This window comes from Terrapene carolina, unplaced genomic scaffold (genome assembly GCF_002925995.2).
Source record: "Terrapene carolina triunguis isolate 2854851 unplaced genomic scaffold, T_m_triunguis-2.0 Scaffold68, whole genome shotgun sequence".
NCBI lineage: Eukaryota > Metazoa > Chordata > Testudines > Emydidae > Terrapene > Terrapene triunguis.
In genome coordinates, this window is record NW_020664419.1 from 50433023 (window position 1) to 50452237 (window position 19215).

Genomic DNA, 19215 nt, shown 5'->3' on the forward strand with positions numbered 1-19215 from the left:
CCCTTTGTCCATCTGCTTAGCTACTCCCCTCCCACAAAATCCACCTCGAAAGAATTTAATAAACAAAACCAAAAAATTGTGGCACTAATGTACTGTTTGCAAACCGTCACTCTGTTCGTGCTGCTTGTGCATTACACTTCTTGCCACATCCCACATCTGTCTTGTCTACTTAGATTGTAAATTCTTTGGGTCAGGGGCTGTCTCCTAGTCTGTTTGTACAGTGCTAGTACAAAGAGACTGTGTTCTCAACTAGTGCCTAAACACTACTGTAAGACAAACACATAATAACAATAATAATAATCTCAAACCCTTATAACATCAATTTGGCCACGCAGTGTGTTGGGGTTCACCAAGAATGCAGGCTCATTACTGGTGGTTGACTTTTATTTGCATTTTCTTGTGAAAAGGTAGTCTTAATCAGTTTAGCTAGTAAAATAAATTTCATTTTGAGAAATTTCCAAAGAAACCTGTTTTTCTAAAATGTCATGAGTTCTAAATATGACATTGGAAAAGTTTATTGTGAGTTTCTAATACAATTTGGTACCTAGAACCTTTAATGTTTCTGCAACCAGCCATTCCAGTTCTTTCAGAAAGAGTTCAGTGCTCTACAGGTTTCAATTACCATTTGTGTCATAGTTTGTTAGATTTAGGACCTACCTGGCCAGGGGCTGGCTGTGGTTCCTTTAGCTGAACACCAGGAACAAAAGATTAAATAAAAGCAGTTCTCTTGTGATGCTAAAAGTGCTAAAATATTCCACCAGATTTAGCAATATAAGCAAACTTAACAGGCTTTGTAGTAGCTTTGACAACAAATTATATTCCGAGTACTGGTACAACTATTTTCCTAAAAGATTTGAGTACTGGAATTAAAGGATTTTCGCAAGATCCCCTTGGAATAGTAATAATCTGAATCTTTCTATTATCATGGTCAATGCACCTGAACAAATTAATTTGAATTTGCAGTAAAGAGCAACAGTCACACATGCTAAATATTTAGTTTGTACAGAAAGCGGCACACAACTCTAGAGAGATCTTATCTATAGCAATTACCTAGGCAAATCACTGACCTGAGTTGAATTTTAATCTTTCAAACTATAGATATTAGAAGGGAGTTTACAAAAATTAGTTATAAATATCAAATATATTTTGCATTTTCTAGACCACCAAGTATTCACAAAATGTATTTTATTTGTGTATGAGGTTTCCACACACTACGAACACTTTACTTGGATAAAAATCCCACATGGGAAGAAGTCAAACAAAGTGCATTTCCCTGAACTCTGCCTACACTGTATGATATTAGTAAGCATTCTTCTGGACATGGCTTTGGATGCTTTTTAGGTTACTTTATCATAAATTTAGTTCTACATTTAATTTAAGTGAGCTGTTACACACAGCATACAGTGTAATGAATTTGGAGTCATGTTAAACTGCATCTCAACAATTTAATTTAAATGACTGTTTTGTATGTTAATTTATTTTCAGTAGATTGTCATGAACTGATTTATTGAAGATTAATTACTGTATAAATAATAGACATCACAGGACTGATTCTCTTGTCTGATGCAGGTGCAGTTACGGAACAGTAAATTATACCTAATCCTCCCCCAAAATGCTATATGATCCCATCCTGTTGATTACAAAAACTGCCCCAAAATCCTAAGCACACAGACCAAATCCTCCTACTTGATTTGATGCCATAGCAACACAAAAATGGTCCAGAGAAATCCTCACAAAGCACAAAAAAGGGGTGTGGCCTGTGAGAGGAATCAGGGAACAGCAAAAGTGCAGTAATAACATTGGAAGTATGCACTATTGATATGTTGGAGGAAATTCTCAGGGATGCCTGGGAGCCCACTGTTAAAATTCTGGCAACAAATTAATGGGAGAGTTGTGGCAATTTCTCTGCCTCTGATAGAGCCACCCCACTTTCTGGATATTAGTAAATGATCCTATCCAGATATGAATTACCTCTGGGACTCTCAAATATTTCCAACGAGCAAATTTTGTGGGTTTGGAATGAAAAAGACTGACGCTGGCAGGTATTTTAAAAATATTTTCTGGGCACAGATGTCCCCAGACTTCCCATAAATGTCTAAATCCCCTCTTATTACACCTACTGAACACTGTGCTATACTATCCATTTTTCAAGAGCAAAGGATAAAGGTGGTTTACTAAATGGTGCTGTCTCCTCGTTTAACAGTGAGAAATGGTTTTGCTTTAAATGGAAAAACAAATCAACACATTTTCCATTCCCTCCCCCTCCTCTAGTCAGCGCCTGGGGTTATCACAGACTCAGTGAGGGGCTTTTTGTGGGAGCTCCTTGTTAAAATGATGGTCAGCGCTTCACTGACCTGCACGTGGGTGCGGGAGGATAAGTATTTCAGAGAATTCCTATGCCTCTGTAAATGGTTGGTTATATGGACTTCATTTCCTCCCCAGAAACAGCACACTCCCACCCATGCAAAAAAAAAAAAGTGAGCAGCTGGGATCAGATGTGGTGTTTGAGCTGGAACCCACCTGATATAAGAGTGAGGGAGCTGCTAGAAGTTTCTCTGCTCTTTACCTCTAAACCTTTGGTCCAAAATAGTGTGAATTTGTTGACTTTTGAAGCATGATACAAACTCACCTATTTATCCAGGGTTCTAGGGAGGGAGGACACAATAAAGGCTGGTGTTAGTGGATGCTGGGTTATTATATAGGCTTTGATTTAATCTCTGGTTAACTGTTTTATAGTTAAGGGGTGAGGAGCAACAGGTGGTCAATTTTTTTGTGATCGTATGTTTAATTTACTGCAAAGACTCCTATAACCTCGGGTAGGCACTTCTTAAATATAGGTATTGTAAAGTGAAATAAATGAATAAAATAAGAAGTGTGCCATTTAAAACTTCCCTTGGCAGCTTTAAATCTATCCCTATTCCTCCTCATCTGAGAGCACAGCCAACCAGTAGTGGTGAGGGAGGTGTCATTGCACCTTGAGGGATAAAGTGAGAACGCACAAAACAAATGAGTGACAACTTTCCAATATGAAGTGATATGGATGTCCTGATCATTTCATACCAACAAGACATGACTCTTGGAAGCTGTATTCTATATTCAAAAGGAGTGTGCTGTTTGGAGCTCAGATTTTCACTAGGGAGGGCTTTTGGTCCATGACAGTTCTATGTCTGAACCCAGGGCTGGCTCCAGGGTTTTGGCCGCCCCAAGCAGCCAAAAAAAAAAAGCCGCGATCGCGATTTGCGGCAGCAATTCGGTGGGAGGTCCTTCGCTCCCAGCCGGAGTGAGGGACCGTCCGCTGAATTGCCGCCGAATAGCTGGACATGCCACCCCTCTCCGGAGTGGCCGCCCCAAGCATCTGCTTGACAAGCTGTTGCCTGGAGCCGGCCCCATCTGAACCACCCAGATCTTGCCTGTTATGAATAGGAGTGCTCTGCCGTTTGGGGCTTTGAAGGTATTTTTGATGAAATATACCAATCCACTGTGTTTTAAAGTGACATATAAGTTAATTAGGATCCTGTTCCAGAGCTAGAAAGGAGGTGCAAACTGCAGCTGGGCTATCAGACAATTGTACATAGCAGCATTTGTTGTCAATGTTAATATTCAAACCAGGTGACCAAATCTCCTTGGACCCTTCTAACTGACCTCTACTGTTCCAGGTTATTCATTCTACTAGCACTGAAGTCTGTGACCCCTTTGTGGAAGTCTGCTGGGCAATGGAAGATTCTCCCTGCAAAGTCAAATCTTTCAGTGGTCTGGGCTGCCATAGTGGCTCCTACTCCACCTCCCATGATGGTCCATGGCTCGGGAGTGGTCCGTGTGCAGATCACCACACCTATATCTGACCCTAAGTGATGGATCATAATTATCTTACTAAACTCAAGTTAAACATTTGGTAAAGCATATTTAGGAAATGTAGGGTAGGATTTTCAAATGCACTCAGCGCTCACCTAACTCTGCTCTCAAAACTCTCATTGGCTTAAGGGGAGTGAGGAGGCCAATGCTAAGTGCTTGTGAGGCTCCCACCTTTAGTGTTTCATTAACTGTACAAGTGCAGTATGTTTTGCTGATAACATTGAAATGCTGCAAACAGTATGTCCTATAAAAGGAAAAATATCACACAACCTTATAAGCCATCTTTATATCTAAACCATTATTTTTGCATATAAACCACTACAAGTGAAAACACTGTGAAACCAAAACCATGAAACAGCTACCTGAAAAAAGACCTTTATATTTTGCCCCACATCATTTCCAACACTGCAAAGCAAATGCAACGGTCAAGAATGTTTGACATTCCTAGAGAAAGATATCAACCAACGGGGCTGCAGCTATTTCACGCAGTGCCCCTCCTGTGCAGAACAGCAATATCCATTCTAGTTACCATGACACACAATGACAACAGGCAAATTTTTCACCTCTCAAATGGACCAGAACCTTTCTGTATAAAAGTCAGATCAGCCAGTATTTTTACTAAATTGGACAATGTTTGCAAGTAGAACAGAGGTAGTGCTTCTAAAACTACCTCTTCGACCCCATGCTGAAGATTTATTGAAGACAATATAGAATGGCAACAATAGTCAATCACAGGTGGCAGATTGTCCTTTTAGTAGGCGTAGCGAGGCTAATCAATCTAAAAGCACTTTCCCTTCTACCCTGAGGCCATTTACTGTTAGAATCCATTTAAAAATTCAGTAGCCAATAAAAATGCTGAAATTATTTATTTTAATTTAGAAAAATTATTGACAAGCTCTCAAGGTGCTAAATATGAGCAATCCCAGATACTTTTGTTTGGTAAAGCACCCCACTGGTGTAATTTACAAAGACCCACATTTTAAAAGAAAGTTTTAAAACAAGGTTTTGTGGTACTGTCATCCCCAGAGATGTCAAGCACAGAAGAAAGGCTGTGAGAGAAAGTAAAACAATGGGAAGCACTGAATGCTGTCTTACCATGAGTTGATCAAAAAAGTCCTCAAATGAGGATGAATGGGAAGGTGGGTTACTGAACTATAATCACAGGTTGACAATAAGGTCATTTGTGTTTATGTCTACGTGTCAGAGGATATACCTATCTCACAGAGCTGGAAGGGACCTCAAAAGGTCATCAAGTCCAGCCCCCTGTCTTCACTAGCAGGACCAAATACTGATTTTGCCCCAGATGGCCCCCTCAAGGATTGAGCTCACAACACCGGATTTAGCAGGCCAATGCTCAAACCACTGAGCTATCCCTCCCCCTTGTTAGACAACCAGTGGGAGCTACCAAAAACTATTTGCTATGAAAAGTGAGTGAATAATTATAGAGCAACAGAATATAGGCTAGTCAGTCATGTCTTGGTGTAAGATGTCAATATGCTACTAGTTCAAATTGATACAGTACATGCTTTTAGGAGGCATATGAGAAAAGTGAGTCACTGAGTTTATCTACTGCATAACTGAGTATTTTCCAGCAGCAGCTCCCTCTTTTAGGAGGCACACTAGAAATTTTTTTTTCTTGGAATAGTGCAGACATTGGCATACGGATAATTTTATAATAAATGAAGTTATAATCTTACCAGTTTCACAGTTGGGTCCAGTGAAGCCCTGTGGACAGGCACAGACATTGGAAGCAATGCAGGCTCCTCCATTCCTACAACCATCTTTGCAAAATGCTGAAACAGCAAAAGTAGAATGTATCAGAACCTATTAGCTAAGGGCTGCGCATAGTAACTGTGCAGGTGTTTGTAGCCCCCCAGCCCACCCCCGATGCAGCAGCCAGACACAAATGCAAACCCTGCAGCTTTTCTTAATTCAGAGGCTGTTCCGTCCTAGGGATATAAGACACTCCAAAAGGTGCAGGGAGGAAGCTTAGTTATGGCCCCCTACCACACTAGCCAGATGAGCTGGCAGGGTGCAGAAAGAGGACTGGATTGCACCATCCTGAGACATTTCAGCCTGTGCACTGCCTCCTACTTCACAGGGGATTGTCCCCTTGAGGCACAAACCCTCCTGAGGGCTTTGCGGCTCTACACTGCCTCCCAATACAGGTCTATGCCTATTAGACACAACTGAGCACTAAATCAATTAGCTATTTGATTCTTTGTATTCAGCTATTAGATCCAAACTATAAAAAATGGTAATATCACCCCAAGAGATAAAGCTCTTTAAAAACTGGCTTTACCAATTATTGTCCAAAATCTGTCCTCACATTTGCATTTGTGCCTCACACTAATGCCAATGAAGCTGCATCCTTTCATTCAAGGACCACTTTCTCCAGATACAAATACTGGAATTCTGCCAGGATTCTGGGGGTTCTTAGATAGTTACAAGTGGCCTGCACCTTGGCTTTGCATCTATCTGAAATATGGTACCACCACCAGAATGGGACCAAACATCCTCACATCTCATTAACTTCTGTGAAATGCAGCACTAGATAGTCTAAAAGCAGCTTTGTGGCTCTGTAAAATTCAGCTTCTTTATAAAACTAGCAATATAATCTGCAATGTTTACCAGGGTCTGACAGTGGCTGTAAGCAACCAGCTTCGCCTGGGGAGTAAAGGTTTCAGGGTCAACATCTACTGCAGTCTTTTTTCACTTACAAAAGGACATTACATACGCAACAATATGCAATTCAATCTGTAGTTCATTCAGGTATAATAGCAAGTGATAGATGGTGAATAAATTGCATTTGGTAATAGGTTTTCCTAGCTGAAATGTTGTTGGTTACTGTGGTTATTTTGAACAGGCTACTCTGTATGAAAACAAAATTATCTTGGGATAGATACCAGAAGTATTTACTCCACCATTTCAGAGCTTGCAATTTATAAATGCTAAATTTTCAAACTACTTGGAACTTTGTAAAAGACAAAGTCAATGGATATTGGCCCATGCAATCCTCTTTGTGGAATCAGGGCTTAAATGCTAAAGTTCTACAGTGTCTTCTTCAAGGTACACCAACAGATCTGTGTTAACCATTACAAGAGAAATGTTATCAAGTCCGAAGACAATGCATGTTACAGCCCAGGGTTTCTGATCATTTACCTTTACACACGGTACCATTTCCTGTATAACCTGGCTTGCAGACACAGTTGTGCCCACCCACAGTGTTGAAGCAGAGTGCGTTTTCATCACAGCTGTGCTGGTTTGTGATGCATTCGTCGTGCTCTGAGAAGTGAAACAAATGAATGTTATTGAATTGTGACACTACAGCAATATAAAAGCTTTAACTATATTTCCATGTAAATAAACCATAAACTCAGTAGTTACTAAGCAGGATTTGCATATTGCCAAGAAGTGGATTAAGCAGTGGGCAACACCCTGAAAGATGACATATTGCTTTCCTTCGTTATTCACTTGGCACTCAGTTCTGATCTTTGTTCATAAAAAAAGAGTAGCTTGAAAACAAAGGTGTCTCTCCTCTTTCAGGGAAATGGGACTTTTACCTTATTCTGTTCTTGGTTTTGGCAGATCAGCACACACAAGCTAGGCTGCTGCTTATGTTTCCATGTTGCTTCTAGCAAATTTGTTAAATACTGTTTAATACATTTTTATTTATATACCATATGCCTTGCTCTGGCTGTCCAATACAAAACCAACTTCTGCTTCAGGCATGTTCTAATGGCCTCAGCATGGAGCTGGGACCCACGAAATCCTGAAATTTTAATTTGGACTCAGACACTTTCTTCTGTGGCCTTGGTAACATCACAAAGCCTGGGTTTCCAATTTGTCAAACAGGGCTAATAGTTATCTACTTCACAGGGCTGTTATGAGAATTAATCCCATTAGTGTTTGCAAAGCATTAAAGTGCTAGTTATTATAACTAGCAATTTCTTTACTAGATATAAAATTATGGGCATACAGAATTTGTTTTACTGGCTCAGACCTCTGACCCATCAAGTCTGTAATTCTGCCTCTTGTAATGACAAATATTTTGCTTCAAATGACGGTTAGAGCATCTATGGTGCAACTAGCCAATTGTACAATATTGTATGGGCAGAGGAGTGGGGGAGAACTCCTCTTCTGTTTGTAAGCACCTACCATGACAGGACCCTACTCCTGAGTAGGGTCTCTGGGTACTAGCAGAGTACAAATAATAACCCTAGATAGAATACAAGCTGAGACCCCAATCCTGCAATCTTCACTGAGTTGAGCCTCCCATTGAGTGTAATGAGTAAGGACTGCAGGCACGAGTCCTGAGGCATGAGATTTAATTACCCTGATCACAGCATGGATAATTAAAAATGTTATTCATAAAATGATCTGGCTCTTTTAAAAATCCAGTTACAGTATTCGACTCTGACCTCCTGCAACAGTGAATTCCACAGGCTAACGTCATGCTGGGTGCAGTAATATTTATGTGGGATCAGTCCATTATAAAAGAGAAAAAATGACACAACTATGCAATTAGGCACACAAATATCAGTTGTGCTGTACTGATATCCTGGCTTTGTGTCATTATCTTAATGTTATTTAAATATAATTTAATTTCCTTGCTTTTTTCATTCCATACAACAAAACAGAGTAACAACTATGGAAGTGTAGGAAACATATTATTTACTTAATGCACAAAAATATCTTTCCATGCCATTATGATGGTGTCTGGGGTTGTAGGATATGTACAGCAATACTTCGCAATTACTGGGGTCCTCATTGCAATGTACTGAATTTTGTAAGTTATCTGTCATGTTCAGCCAGGGAGTGTGCCCATCAGCACTGTTCCTTGGAGATGGTGGGGTAGGCCAAACCCCTTTGATATCATTCCAACACCCTCCACTGCCCTAGAATACAGATAAATGTATACTGGAGAAAGAAGGCAAGTCACAGGCTGCAGATCTAGAAAGGGCAGTACAAAGCAGCTGTTGGGGAGAGCTCCAAAAGGTTGTGGCGGCATCCACAGCTGCTGGGACATGGAGCTGTTGTGGTCTCCAGGCCAAAGAGACTTGGCCCTAAACTCCAAGTACTTAAATATATATAAGTATTCCCACTGAAATCAATAGGATAATTCATGCATTTAAGAAATCAATTGGGGCCTTAGAGTACCTGGTATGATGTATGTCCTACAAAGAAATAGAAAACTACTGTACTTTTGAATGTTGCTTAGCCCAGAGAATACATTATAATGGTATAGTATGTGGACTCTTAAAAGAGATATTTTCCTTAAAATAAGAACAGAAGAACATAAGAACGGCGATACTGGGTCAGACCAAAGGTCCATCCAGCCCAGTATCCTGTCAACCGACAGTGACCGATGCCAGGTGTCCCAGAGGGAGTGAACCTAACAGGTAATGATCAAGTGATCTCTCTCTTGCCATCCATCTCCACCCTCTGACAAACAGAGGCTAGGGACACCATTCCTTGCCCATCCTGACTAATAGCCATTAATGGACTTAACCTCCATGAATTTATCTAGTTCTCTTTTAAATGCTGTTATAGTCCTAGCCTTCACAACCTCCTCAGGTAAGGAGTTCCACAGGTTGACTACGCTGTGTGAAGAAGAACTTCCTTTTATTTGTTTTAAACCTGCTGCCCATTAATTTCATTTGGTGGCCCCTAGTTCTTATATTATGGGAACAAGTAAATAACTTTTCCTTATTCACTTTCTCCAATCCATGGTTATAGATGAAATAAATACTCTAACAGCTGAGTAATAGAGCTTGGATGAAAAAAGATTATTTTTTTGCCTTGTCTTTTTCTGATCATATTCAAAGTGAGAAAATTTTTAGCCATTTTTCTTTCCAGACCTGTGGCTAAATTACCCAAAATTATGCTAGATTTTTCTCTTTTCAACTAATATAATACATGATTCTTATAAATGATTCTCAGAATGAGGCTTAAGGGTATGTCTACACTTGTCGGTACATTGGCAATGCTGCAATCGATGCAGCGAGTGTCAATTTAGCGGGTCTGGTGAAGATCCGCTAAATCAATGGGAGAGCACTCTCCCATCGATTTGTGTACTCCACCTCCCTGAGAAGCGTAAGGGAAGTCGATGGGAGATGCTCTCCCATCGACACAGTGCAGTGTAGCCACTGTGGTAAGTGGATCTAACAATGTCTACTTCAGTTACATTATTCATGTAACTGAAGTTGCATAAGTTAGGTCTTTTTACCACGGTAGTGTAGAACAGCCCTGAGATATTGCTAGTTTAGAAGAAAATGTGTCAGAGCAACAGGAAGATTTTAGACTCAGTTACAGAAAGAGACATTTTGAAAAGTGTGGGGGGAAATGAGTTTTCATGTTTTATATTCCATCTACATTTAGTGCTAGTATATTATTGCTAAAACTGTTTAAATTTAAGGCTCATTGACATGTCTATATGCTCCATGCTAGAGAGTGGCAGTTCTGATTGGCTGTACATGGCTTTGTCATGACTTTGGTGCATGGTGCATTAAATAAATTATTTGGGGGGAGGGTGGTAAAAATCTCATAGAAAGGAGGTTTTGTATTTTAAATTTTTTTTAATCTGTCTGTAATAAAACTAATGTCAAAGCTGTCTACCTATATTTACATATAGATCATAATATAGCCTGAGATACAAGATAAGGCCTATCAGATAATACACATTTTAAAAACTGAGTACATGCATATTTATGATGGACTGTAATGGCATTTTGTTGCTTAAAAGTTAATTAATTCTCATGTCTGTTATTTTGGTTTCTTTTTCTAAAAATGTTCAATTTAAATAAAGAAAGACATTATAGGGATTTAGGTGAGCGATCTCACACACATAACAAACCATATGTTGCAAACAGCTGATGTGAACATATATCATGAAGCAAAATCAACTTTTAAAAAATACTTTGCATCTCATCTTTAACACAGTTTCTTCCATTTGGTAAGTATACCAAATTCTACAAACAAATTAGAACTGTAAATACAGAACAAACATGTTATTTCTTATGGACGATGTATACCAGGAGTTAATATTTAGGCCATTTATTTCAAGCACCTTTAGAAATAATGTGGAAGATTTAACAAAAATCTAATATTCACTTCACTACACATCATTATGATGATGGCATGGTCATGCCAGCTACAACAGTAATAAAGAATCAAGGAAATAAAATTACTTTTGCAAAGAGATTTTAATGATTTACAAATCTGAATTTGCATAAATGCACTTTCCATAAGAGCAAATGCACTGGTTTCAGTGATTACTTCTAAAGCTATATTATCTAATACATCTCAAATCCATTTAACACTAGCCAGGACTCTGCTCAAGTGCATTAACATTCATAATATCTCTGCTTTGGGAATCAACAGAAGCCTTAAATATGGTATTCATGTTGATTAAGCTGTTCCTAGAGTCATGGACTCTACAGAGACAAAAACCGTTTTAGCTCCAGAATTCAGCAAGCTTTTGCTACTACTTCACAGTGACAATAAGTGCATATGTATGTTTCCTTCAGAAAACAGATGCCTTAGTTAAAGAAATATAAAAGTGTGACTATGCAAGTTGTTTCCCTATGTTTATATAAGCTAACTGCACAGCTGGGCCACCTTTACTGATACACTATATTTCATTTTACTTCTTTACAAAACGGTACTCAGCACTGTATTTTAGAAAGGCTTCTATTTGACAAAATGTTATTACTTTGCTCCAAAAGACAGACTACAAAGTCCTGAACATAAATAAAGCTGATAGTGACTCCTGATTGTGGAGGTAAATAGCAGGAGTTGCAAGGGCAAAAGTACTTCCTCATAGGGACAGATCCCCAGCGGGTGTAAATTGTCCTAGCTGCACTGACTTCAGTGAAGCTAAGACAATTTACACCAACTGTCTCAAGTGGCATGGAGAGTTCTGAAGAACAAAGGTAATAAAGAGACGTCTCACCCTTCCCTTCTTTTCCTACTCCCATACTCCTATTAACTCAACTTCTTCATTGTTCCCCTTACTCCATACTCCACTAATAAATATTTAAAACAATTAAAAAGAAATATGAGACTAATATGGCATTTGCCACTCATCACTCTGCTTATGTGACGTGACCCTTTTCCATCTCCCTACTTCTCCCTTCTGTATTTAGATTCTTTAGGACATTGACCCATTATCCAAGATGGTGGGAGTGTGAGAGTAACTATGTTAAAAAGGAGTTAAGATTGAGAGTACAGCAGTAATTTACCGGGATATTATAATTATCCCCAAACTAAGTATTACCAATCCAGTAAATTCAGATAAAGTCATACTTAAAAGAAATCCAAATGTGTTAAGGAATGGAAATGCACAAACGAGGCACACACATAGCCTTAACTCTGCCCTGTAGTGATGCCCTGCAGTAACCATTAAGGCATTTTGTGATTCTGGGCCCAGATTATGAAAATGGTTTTAAAAGACATTAGGGTTCCCCCCCCCCATATTTTCCCTTTTATGATGTCATGGAATCCCAAATGTCTCTGTGCTTTAAGAATTCCACATGTGCCTCACAGTGGAGCTGAGACAACAGGGCCATGAGAAGCCTTTCACACTCTGATGCCCAAACTAGCATGAGGAATCTTCACTTCAAAGAGCACGGATAGCTGGGCCAAGTAATCTACCACACACATCCAATCTCCCTCATACCAATGACACATTACAATCAATAGAATGTTCAGGATTGGTTGAGTTACCTTTGATGGCATAATGACTAGACCTGTGTGAATAATAGATTTTTCAGTTTACTGGCAATCCCCTCCCCCCCATTTTTTTTTATTTTGAACCAAAAATGAAATTTTCTGTGAACTGAAAAGTTGAAAAAAATGCCATTTTGGGTTGAATGAAATATTGTTTGACCCCAAACAAAATGTTTTGTTCATTTCAAGTATTTAATGTTTTTACATTTTTTAAATAAAATTGAAGGAAATTTTGAAACAGTCATTTTGAAATGAAAAATTGAAACATTCTTTGGATTTCTCTGGAATTTTTTAACACGAATAATTCAGTAAAACTGAAATGAATTTATGCAACATTTTGGTGTCACTGAATCTGCATTTTTTGCCAACAAGTTTCAGCTGACAAATATTACCCAGCTCTAATAATGATACTATTTGAGCGTCACCTGAACTGTTTGACCCAACCTAGTCTGTAGCCTGTGTAATCAAAACAATCACTAATAATTTAGCTTAATTAAAAGCTAATTCCTTCTTGTATAGCTCATACACAAGATTTAAATTAATTTTAACTAAATGGAATAATACAGTCTCTTCAAACTTTCCATAATTAGGATCATTTGGGAAAAGACAGATGTTACATTTCTTAAAGGACCCAGTTTTAATTAATTTTAACTCAAATTAATTAACAGTTTTACTTGTAAATTCTCAGAAAATTCATTCTATACTCAAAGAGTGCAATAAGTTTGAGGATGATATACTGTAGTTTTCATGCATAAGCACTTGACCCCCTGCTTTAAGTGCAACATGAAATCACTCTCAACTACGGAATCATGACAAGTGCCACCATAATGTGTTTGCAGCATAAATAATGGTAATAGTAATAAGTGATCCTGGCATGGTGTGTGCCTGAAATGGTTCTTTTCTTTGTAGCCATTTAGAGACCATTCTGCTCTCTGAAATGCCATTTGTCTGTAATTACTCAGTCCATCATTGTTCTTCAGGGAGAACAGCTGCCATTATGCTCATCCAGATGTCTGCGTCTCTTCGTTTTTATTTACTGGTTTACTTATTCTACATTTGGAGTCAATATAACAACAAAACACCTAGTATAGGAGCCACTAGCAAAACCTCAGGAGAAAAACCCTATCACTGGACATGGTAAAAATGCAGCAGCCATTTTCACATCCATTATCAGAAAGATTCAGGAGCTCACAAAACTCAGTACTAATGAGAAGAACAGAAGGGGAGAACATATCCCCAAATGAAAGCTGTAGATTAAAGGGCAATCAATCGTCTGAGCAATAACAGGTCAGCAGAGGGCAGGGCGATTGGAGACTGGGAGGGGCAATGATAAGGCAGCTGTTCTTGGTGCCTGGCAATATTAACTGAGAGGGGGTTCCATGAGTTGCCCATTTACAGCTTGCCTTATCTCACTTTGAGGTTAACAGAACTCATATAAATGAATTATGAATTCTGTAACATTGGTATCTCGAACAACAGAAACAACATGATCTGCTGCATGGCCCTGAAAATTGACAACACCTTGGCTGAGAGGCATCAATACAGTTCAGGGCCAGTATTGGGGTTGGGAGGGAACCATATGGAGCACCAGGATGCAAGGGGAACTTATAAATACAGAAATGCAGTGGGCTACTCATTCCTGTCCTCATAAATTTTAAATAATTGCTCTATACTGACACTACCCAAGTGCCATTTTCAACCTCACTGAGGGGGACTTCCAGCCCTGCTGCCTCCCATGCGTGCACATCAGTAACATTAATAATATCTTTAGCTATCAACATGATAAAATCTTTATCTGCCCACTGATATTCTTTGTCTGAAGTGAAGAGAAATCCTTCTCTGGTCTGGTAGCGAAACCCCCTGCTAAAATATCTCCCATCTCTAACCCCACCTGATCCTTTCTCACTAGGAAAGCCTGCTTTGCTTTCTACCTCCACGAAGAGATAAGAAAACCTCTTAAGCCAGCTAAACCTAAGAGAAACGTTTCAGTATTATCTTCAAATACAGCTTTTCCATGTGAAATCTAAATCCAAATCCTCCTGAACTGTGCTCTTTGAGAATGTAGTCTAAGAAACTCTCCGCAGATTTACTGGTAAAATGTCTTGTTTCACTGTGAACTCTCACACTCAGAGAAAAGACAGGGGCGGCTTCACAGACCACAAGGCCTGCTGCAGCAGAAGGATTCGTTCACCTTCTCACTGTGTTTGTGTCTCACAAATTGGAGAAATAGTTAATCCTCATCTAGGAGTTTCTTTGGATCATGCCTTAGTGACTCTAATTATGGATTTTATGACACAGTGAGAGCAGGATATTTTCCAGCCTCTTCCAAAACACTGGACAGCTAGTGTGTGTAGTGTGTAGGTTAAAAGTTCACATTCTTACTCAGGTTAGGATCCCTCACATACCATCTGTGACACTACAGCCCATATTCTTTATAGTAATATTATTATGATATGAGTATGGCATAATTATGATGTATTTTATGCAAGATAGATAATGTAAGATATCATTGAAAAGGTTATGATTTACTGAATATGATTATCCTACTTGAATGCATGTATCATTTTGGTATCTGAAGTTAGGAATATTGTCCCTGTGTCTATGTGGCTTCTTGGCTATTTACACCTGGGGAACGCCCACTAGGCAAAAAACTGTCAGTCTAGATGGCTGGCTGGGAATGGCCCATTTAAGTCAATGGACCACTAGGGAGAACAATAGATCTTAGAAGAAGCTAATGTCCCACCGGGGAGCCTTCCTGAGGATGCTACAAACAGCCTCCAAGTCATGGCTGCTAGGACACCACGGGGGCATGTGACCAGATCACCTGGTACTGGACTCCATCTTGGAATTCCAGTGTTTTTCCACTGAAAGGTGTTGGAACCAAAGTTGGAGACAAAGGGTTCCCGCCATATGCAAAAGCTATTTAAGGCAGGGGAGCGACATCATCCTGAGTTCTTCACTGACTCCCCGCCCAATGGAGACTCTTCGAAATACCTGAGTAACAAGGACTGAACTGGGAGGGAAGTGCTGGACCCCGGCTAGAGGGGTTTCTAGCCTGTGAAAGGAATACCTGGGGTTTTTAAACTGCAAGCAAGAGCAGCTGGCCTCTTAAAAATCTCTGCAACCAGCTTAAATCATCATTTAGGGTGAGACTTTGCTACTCAAATGCAATCTCTTTAATATATTAAGCTTAGATTGCGTTTTTGTTTATTTGCTAGGTAACCTGCTTTGATTTGTTTACTATCCCCTATAATGACTTAAAATCTATCTTTTGTAGTTAATACATTTGCTTTTGCTATATCACAAACCAGTGTGTGGGAGTTATAACTTGGGGCAAAAAGCTGTTGTATATTCTCTCTCTACATTGAGGGAGGGGGCGAATTTCATGAGCTTACTCTGTACACATCTCTGTGCAGCGCACAATGGTATAATTTTGGGTTTACACTCCAGAGGGGGGTGTGCTCTTGAGCAGCGCAGCAGTTCCTTAGCTGTAGCCTCCCCATGCAGAGCTGATCACAGCAGCCTGTAAATTCTGCAGCTGGGTGTGTCCCTACCTGTGTGTATGCTGGTGAAAGAGCAAGCTTGGAGAGCTTGGCAACTTATCACAGCACCACAGTGTGAGAGGGAGCCCAGGTTGGTGGGCTAAGAGGGCTCATGGTACCCCCGTTGCAGGTGGCACCCCAAGGGGAACCCATCACACCATCCTTGCCCAGTCACATGAGTTGGGCTTAGGGCATGCTCTTTCTTTTCTCTCGAACCCCCCAATGTAATCTGGTGGTTGCCAGAGGACCTGGTGTGTAAGCATTCTGTGGTGTCTCCCCATTCATGAGCCAATTTTATGACTTCCTAGAGCACAGGAGAGCCCTAAAGTGTTCCCTATCTCACCCCACAACAGTTGGTCAGGGTAATGACTGAGACACCTCCACCTAACGTCAGCCCTCCCAAACCCCTACGTACAGGAGTTTGGGATTGCAGCTGGGGAATATTTCCAGAAATCCCCAGTGGTGACCTGGGTTTTGCTGCCAGCAGAAACCCACTTTTAATTAAATCCTTCCACACTAATGTCTGGGCACAGCTCAGTCTACAAGGTCATTTACTATCCTCCTCCTACCTGCATGGGCAGGGTTCACCCATGGAAATCCCATGATCTCAACAAGACCACAAGTCTCATGCACAGACAGACTCCCTATATGGACACAGCTTTATGAGCCTTTGTTAACAAGGAAAGCACACAGTCAGAGGGGCTGATAGCTCTCCCTTCTATTCCAGGTGGGGATCCATGTCCTTTCTGGCTCTCCTCTTGGAGTCTCCAAACCCTTCACCTTATTCCATAGTGGCTTCTTGACTTTAGGATCCAGCCATAGGCATGGTTGTCTCTCCAGGTGCTCAGTCTTCAGGTATTCCTCTGTTTGTTGTACCACCTCTGCAGCACAGACAATTAATACTAGCACACCCATGTCTACATCCTCCCAGGCAGACCAAGTACTTAATTATTACTTTTGTCCATAAGCAACTCCACTGTCCATTGCTGGGGTTTGAACTAGTCACTCAAACACTGGGTAATGGTGGGCATCTGTATCCCTGAAGAAAGGGGCTCACCTTGGAACTTCTGTCAGTACCTCTTTCTTGAGATCTCCAACCAGACCAGGATAGCAACTCTGACATCTTCATGATCTGCAGCACATCCTCATCTAAGGCCCAATACAAAGTTTGTGCTCACCTTCTCCATTTAAATGACACCCAAACAAGTAGCTCAAGATGATTGCAGCTCACTGGAAGGAATGGTCACATTACTCAAGTACACCTGTGAATCAGCTTCTAGTCCTGTTTTGGCTAGGAAGGACTGGGACTTACAGGCAGCATGAGCAGCAGGGTTAGCGAGCATCTGACGTGGCTGCTCCTAGAATTGTTACTGCAGTTTCTATAAAGCTGTGGCCCAGGCTTCCTGTTGCAATGGAGACTGGCATGCCTGTGTTGGGCTACAGCCTGGACTTGCTACCACCCTAAAAAATTCAACAGTAGGCATCGATGCCAAGAGATGTGCTGCCAGAGCCGGGCTTAGTGCTGGAGGAGGCTGCCTTTGCATCTTAGGCTACTCCTTATCAGCAGTCATCAATGCTGCAAGAGAGCTGGTGGATATATCTCTGGAGGCTTTCAGTGGTCTGGCCTTATGGGAGGACATTAAGTTCCACCAAGACTCTTTGTCTGGGGTCAGAGGTGTTGGTGCCAGCTTTGGTGCTGATATTGGGGTCTGCTTCAGGGCTGTGGGTGTTGGTAGTTTCTGGCAGACCGGGCACTAAATGAGGCTGGCTTGTCTGCTAGCCTGATTCATTTCCTCAGAGTCTGATGAGTCCTTCATGGACTGTTTCAGAAGATGGCACTTCAACATCATGTCTTGTGATTTGTGTGTTCTTGCAGAAATTGATAGGCACACCTAATGTCAGCTCTGTATATCTGCTTCTTCTGAACAGAATAGACAAATCAGTCCATCACAACATGGTCAGGGTTTGAAACCTGCAGGTTTCGAGTCTGCCTTGTTAAGTAGCTCTATACAGGAGTGGGTTCTGTGCAGGGTCAGCAGGTATACGGGGAGAGTCTGACAGTCAATACTCATTTCAAATGGGCTAATATAGATCACTGCAGTCAAAGTATTAGAAGAGTTCTAAAAGTTTGTAGAAGACTTTTGAGAAGGTTTAGCTAAAGCTAAGAACTAGTGAGCCGGACACTCGCCAAATTGTCTTGCTGAGGAAACTGAGGGGGTGTCATCGCCCTCCCAACGCCCTCATATGTGAGGAGGCTCAGGGCATACACACAGCCCCAGATACTATTTCAAAAAGCTGATCTTGCACACATAAACACCTGCAGTGGGATCCACAAAGACACCTACTCAAAGAAAAAGAACAGTTATCATTATACAGTCTTTAACCAGGACTCCACAGCCTGTTGAGGCACTGCTTAGAGAAAGAGATCGCGGTCTCATAATCACCCTTGGCTTTGCATTCAAGTTATTATTCCTGGCTCTACATCCCCTGAGATCACAGTTAGATGCAGTTTCCTTAAGGAACTCACTAGTGATTGTCCCTAAATAACAGTATCCAGGACCATGCAGGTTATTTTTACACACACAGACACACACACTTATTTCTATATTTGGTAACACACACACATACATATAAAAACAGATTTCATTGGAGAATTATAGAAATACAGAGAAAACATACAATAAAAGTCAGCTAAACAAAAATATTGTTACCTAATACTATGAAAAGCTCCACTAAACAGGACAAAGTATTGTTTGGGTCTGAAATACTCAAAGTGATCACGATCAAACCTTACAGTTAAGAAACAAGATAAAAACAAACCTAAAATATTTTCCCTGTAAATTATTTACTTTAGCTCTACTCACATCCCAGGATGTGTTTGGCTCTGTAATCAGAGCTCCTTCTTTGCTTTTGCCTGCTCTTGCTGTTTAAATTCCAAAAGTAAGACTTAAGTCCTGATCCTGCAAGCTGCTCTGCCCCAGAAGAAACTGCACCGACACTGAGCCCATGGAGTTTGGGATTGTGGCCTAAATTAGTGTTTACATTATATCATATCCCTGAAACCATACCAGAATGGTAACCCTGTTAAGAC

At 40.5% G+C, this 19215-nt stretch overlaps 1 protein-coding gene across 1 annotated transcript in view; it reads right to left on the bottom strand.

Moving 5' to 3' along the window:
• NELL2 (neural EGFL like 2) overlaps positions 1-19215 on the bottom strand; it is a 230977-nt gene that overhangs the window by 44221 nt on the left and 167541 nt on the right. The window contains exons 14-15 of the mRNA XM_026648958.1: positions 7015-7137; positions 5550-5645 (exon numbers count right to left, since the gene is read on the bottom strand). Coding sequence (XP_026504743.1) covers positions 5550-5645; positions 7015-7137 — 219 coding nt within the window. The remainder of the gene's footprint in view (positions 1-5549; positions 5646-7014; positions 7138-19215) is intronic.